Source organism: Nicrophorus vespilloides, unplaced genomic scaffold (assembly GCF_001412225.1).
Source record: "Nicrophorus vespilloides isolate i.1.1-1 unplaced genomic scaffold, Nicve_v1.0, whole genome shotgun sequence".
Lineage (NCBI taxonomy): Eukaryota > Metazoa > Arthropoda > Insecta > Coleoptera > Silphidae > Nicrophorus > Nicrophorus vespilloides.
In genome coordinates, this window is record NW_017098176.1 from 207999 (window position 1) to 212784 (window position 4786).

The 4786-nt window shown below is 41.5% G+C and overlaps 3 protein-coding genes across 4 annotated transcripts in view; 1 reads left to right on the forward strand and 2 right to left on the reverse strand.

Annotated features, from left to right (window-relative positions):
• The window catches only part of LOC108561809 (transmembrane protein 17-like), a 605-nt gene extending 45 nt beyond the window's left edge, over nt 1-560 (reverse strand). Inside the window, exons 1-3 of the mRNA XM_017919878.1 lie at nt 497-560; nt 166-440; nt 3-107 (exon numbers count right to left, since the gene is read on the reverse strand). Coding sequence (XP_017775367.1) covers nt 3-107; nt 166-440; nt 497-560 — 444 coding nt within the window. The remainder of the gene's footprint in view (nt 1-2; nt 108-165; nt 441-496) is intronic.
• A 26-nt stretch (nt 561-586) lies between these two features.
• LOC108561825 lies at nt 587-2531 on the forward strand. 2 transcript variants are annotated; one of them, XM_017919902.1, is made up of 5 exons: nt 587-700; nt 763-921; nt 972-1137; nt 1193-1461; nt 1522-2531. In XM_017919902.1, the coding sequence occupies exons 1-5, from the start codon at nt 669-671 to the stop codon at nt 1742-1744; spliced, it is 849 nt and encodes a 282-aa protein (XP_017775391.1). In that variant the 5' UTR covers nt 587-668; the 3' UTR covers nt 1745-2531. The 2 variants fall into 2 exon arrangements, with proteins under 2 accessions (XP_017775391.1, XP_017775392.1); XM_017919903.1 differs by having other exon boundaries at nt 623-704.
• Nucleotides 2532-2612: 81 nt separating this feature from the next.
• LOC108561824 (attractin-like protein 1) overlaps nt 2613-4786 on the reverse strand; it is a 4421-nt gene continuing 2247 nt past the window's right edge. The window contains 5 exon segments of the mRNA XM_017919901.1: nt 2613-2938; nt 2940-3279; nt 3351-4112; nt 4175-4306; nt 4363-4786. The exon segment at nt 4363-4786 is cut by the window's right edge and continues 22 nt beyond it. Coding sequence (XP_017775390.1) covers nt 2653-2938; nt 2940-3279; nt 3351-4112; nt 4175-4306; nt 4363-4786 — 1944 coding nt within the window. The 3' untranslated portion in view covers nt 2613-2652.

Genomic DNA, 4786 nt, shown 5'->3' on the forward strand with positions numbered 1-4786 from the left:
ACCTTCTCCACAGCTCTCAGCTGCAGGTGAGGATTCAGCAACAGGAACAACTGAAGCGGTAACTGCAACAGCGCGGAAAGTAACCAGAATCCGGCTAGCTCAGGGATCTGCATCCATTTAACACTTAGAAAATTGTAAATAGCATTTAACAAATACAGTTCTCACCTTGTCACGCAGATTTCCCTCAAAGCCCAAGTGCAGACGCATTACCTCTATGACGACAGTCAATAAACAAACAGTGGTCATGACAAATTTAACAAAATCGCTGTAACAGTGGAACTGATTTTTCTTTTTAATGTATATAAATTTATGTTTTGGAGCTATTTCCAAAGTTACCTTATCATAGAATAGCACTGACATGACGATTAGCCAAACAGGAACGAATATTACGTTGAAATAGAGCCCCATTTGCAGGGGCAAATTTGACATCACCTCATTCTCTACAAAAACAATCAAGAAAATAATTTACTATATAAATTCGTTTTGTATTTCTCACCGTTTATTTTCCTGTAATCCACTCCAGGAAAAATCCTTTGCGCCAGAGTATCCTTCCAGTCCATTTTTGTTTTGTTTATCTGTTACCATGGTTTTCAGCATACAAACAAATCGCGTCATCGTACGATTTACATTAAAATAGATATTGTTTTGTGATAAGATTACACAATAAAATGGACGACGGCGAGATGTGCTCCTATGAAGAGTCCGTTAGTTAAATTCGCAAATTAAACCGGATTTTATTAATTTATTTTTTTTTAATTTCAGGGCTCTGGAGTTTCTGCTGATCAATTACCCTGAACTCACCATACAAATTGATTATGCTCTTGACCACAAGTCCACTCCAGTTTCAATACACGATGCAAAACTGATGGTGAAGGAAGCCAAGGATCTGATGCTTGATGATGGACTTGATGTAATGGAATGGTATATAAATCAATTAATTATAGTTTAAATTTCTAAAATTTTATTTGAAGTTTCATTATACATAGATTGCATGACAAAATCATGAGTGGTTTATATTCCATCTACAATGTAGAAGATGCAAAGGTGTTTGAAATTTGCAAGGCTTTTAATCGGAGGGATCTCAGTTTGGAGTTGCCAAGGGCTTGCAAACATTTGGACATCCCAGTACCAGCATCAGTGAGAGCCTGAATAATATCTAATTGTTTTAGCATACATTATTATTTAATTCCAGATTGTTGAATTGGCTAGCTTAGATGGAAGAAGAACACCTCAAGAGAAAATGCAATGTTTATGCTCATGCTATGATCTGATCTACGCCGAGCTTAAGATGGCCCTCATCGAAACCTTTGAGGATGACGCTCATTGGATCCCTTGTCTCAACAACGTCGATGTGGTGCCTGTGATCATCAAGGTGATAATAGCGGCGAAACCGAAGCATCTCTACAGCAATCTAGTCTTCATACAAGGATTCCTCCTTGGTCACCAATCCACCACAGCAGAGTATGCTTTAATTTTTGTAAAATGAAACATAGTTCTTTTCATCATTATTTTTGCTTGTAGATTCATACTGCAACAGTTTGAGCTTGCCTACAATCATCTCAAGTGCTACACTTTGGGAAAACAGGGCGCTGCTATGGTTACCAATGAGTTGGATCAAAGGCAGTTCCATGAAATGGTCACAAACACAGCAGAGATGAACTCCAACACTGTCAATGGTTTCAAAATGAGGCGAATTGCAGAGCTGATCAATCAATCACACAAGCAGGGGGACCAAATCATATGAGAAACTGCACGCACTGCAGTGGCGTACATAGGCAGCGTACATCCTTAGTACATAGGCAGCACCAAGCGCGGCGCCACATATACCAGCAAATATTGGCCCTAAATAATTTGAAATTTTAAACAATAACTAACTTTTGCATAAATGTTGCCTATATTTACTTTATCCTTTCAAATAACTTTTATTGATGCAAATAAGTTTAATTATTATTATTAAACATATTAGTCTCTTTTAAGTCTTGTATTAATAGTGATTAGTTTATTAATAAGTGAGTATTGTTAAATTAGTAGGATAACAGTGCATATTAAGGTTATGTTGCTTTGTTTTGGTGTAAGGTTCCATCTGCACGACTAAAAGCGAGTCAGTTCTCCAATCTTTGATTTTAATTTATGAGAGTGGGGGCAAGCGCAGCGCTATAGTTTTGTTTACTTTCGAGAACGGCGATGACTATTTTCGACGCCATTGTTTCTGAAACGTTGGTGATCTGTGGTACAGTGTTCAATTTTTGAAATTATCCTAGTTTGAAAAACGATATCTCAATCTGATAAATCATTTAGCAGTTATCCCAGTTTGATTCGCGATATCTCAATGTAATAAATGCATAACCTATATTTATTATCATTTATTTTTCTGTACAACAATAAATTACATTTCTTTTTGGTTTGCCTGTATTGATTTTGGTTTTATTTTAGAAATACATCTCAATAATTTATAGACGTATTTATTTCCTTATCCACTCTAGTGCCCTAGGTCTGAGAAAATGTTAGGTTAGGTGAAGTTGCCCTAAGGTTTTATATTTAAAAATATATACAAACAATTTTGTTATATGGGCATTTTCATATCAAGTGGTCTAGGTCAAGTTTCGGTTAGGTTTTTTTTTAATAACATAAAAACAATTTGGTGTATTTTAGTCAGACTGGCGTTGTTATAAAAGTGGCGAATTCATTAACTAGCGACTTAGCGATTTCTCTTATGCGCAAGCTCACATCATAAAGCTCATAAATTTGGTTCGGATGCTCGAACGTCTTGGAGGTGCCACTCAGTGCCACTCGATTTCCAAGGGCACGCCACCACACAACGTCTTTAGTCTCCTGATATCGTGTTTCAAATTGGGATAATTGCAAAATGATAGTACAAAAATAGAAGACAGTACCATAGGTGAATGGGGTGAAGAACTGCTGCAGATTGAGCTTGGGATTGCGAGAACGAAATCTGTATCCAGAGTGGCGGCTGGAAGTCGTACACGTAGACGTAGAAGGTGGTCGGGGTGACGTTGTCCTCGGTGCCAAAGTTGTATTCGGACTTGGTGAAGCGCGATCTGAAGGATGAGCAGTTGTGACCGGTGTAGATGGGCTTCTCGTCCTTCGAATTGTCCCTCTTCACGGTGATGTTCATTTTGGCGGGAACCGAACAGTTGATGGCAAAGTCAGCGTCAATGTCCGGCTTCGTTGGCGAATTCCGGAAATTGATCTGCGTGTAGTGACGGTCCTCCTTCTTGGACAGATTGAACGTGAACTGGTAATCGATTGTGAGATCATCTGTAAATGCACAATTTATTTAGATTGAACCGTGCGTTCACTTTCAGAGATTTCTATGAATGAATACTTACAGTAGCAGAATCCTTTGTTTATGGGATCTTCGTAGAAGTGATTCACTGCGTCGCACTTCTGGCAGTGATTTCCGACCAAACCTTTGGTGGTGCAGTAGCACCTACCGCTCTCCGGATGGCATTGGGTTGCTTGTCCGTTGCACTTGCACGGCTGACATTGTCCTCCGTCCGAACCCCAATACCCTTGGACGCAGCGTTCGCAGTGCGTCCCCCACCTGAACCCACGACACGGAAGGCATTCGCTAGTGTTTCCACGGCATCTGGCGTATCCGTTGCACTGGCAGAGAGGGCAATTGGTGAAATGCCACCTCTCCGAAGGGCACGTGCTGGATGACAAAGATTGCGTGTGCAGGGTCTGACCAGCGTATCCACCGGGCATGCACTTTCCCAGTCCTGTACTACTCCCATCGTCGCACCATCCGCAGGCTGGGTCTTCTCGACACTGGGCGCAGGTTAAGTAGAAACTGCACTGTGATTTCTCCTCGTTACCGTTGCTTCGGCACTTGGTGCTGACCGTCGTCCACTCTCGGCAAAGGCCGTACGGGAAGCTCGAGATGTAGGCGTTATTGTCCACGCAACGGCGCTCGCTCTGACACCAAATACACGTTTCCTGGGTGCAGTCCTGACAAGATCTGTACTCGGAGCAGACTCGAGGACACTGCTGTCCGTGGTCTATAACCATCACATTGGTCTGGGTCTGATTGTTTCTGGTAGTCCGCGGAGTATACGTCGAGCATTTAGCGCTTTGATAAGACCATTTACCTGAGTAAACATTATTAATTAATAAATTGATTAATAATTATCAACTAACTTCGGATACTTACAATAGTAAGTTTGAGCCCTGCATGCTTTACACGTATGCAACTTATCGCACATCGGTCCCACATCCAACGGGCATTGGTCCAAAGAGAAAATAGGGAGGTTCTTGGAATCCTTGCACGAATCATAGGCGCACACTAAAATACAATGAAAATTTAATTTAACATTTTGATGAATTGATTTTATAACTGACCCGTCTTGCACCAAACACATTTTCTGGTTGTGGAAACGCAGGTGGCGCAATCCTCGATCACGCTGCAAAACTCCATATCCTCGAAGAACTTGTGACCAATGTAGGTAAATTTCATTTCCGGACAATGTAGGATGACGGAATCGGCACTACTGAGTTGAGTCCTCGGCACATCTTTAATGTTGATGCACCTTCCATTCTTGTGGTCCCAAACGCACTTCACTCCGGGTCTGGTGTTCAAGCAGACGTTATGCGCTCTCAGATGATCGCAAGTACCTGGTGTGTACTTGAGGATGTCCGAAAGCATCTGACCATCGAAACCTCCATAGATGTAAAGAGATCCCTTGAAAATGGAAGCCGAATGTCCGAATCGCGCTAGATCGGATTGGATCGTCTCCGGAGCGTGCATCGTCTGCCAAGTATCGCA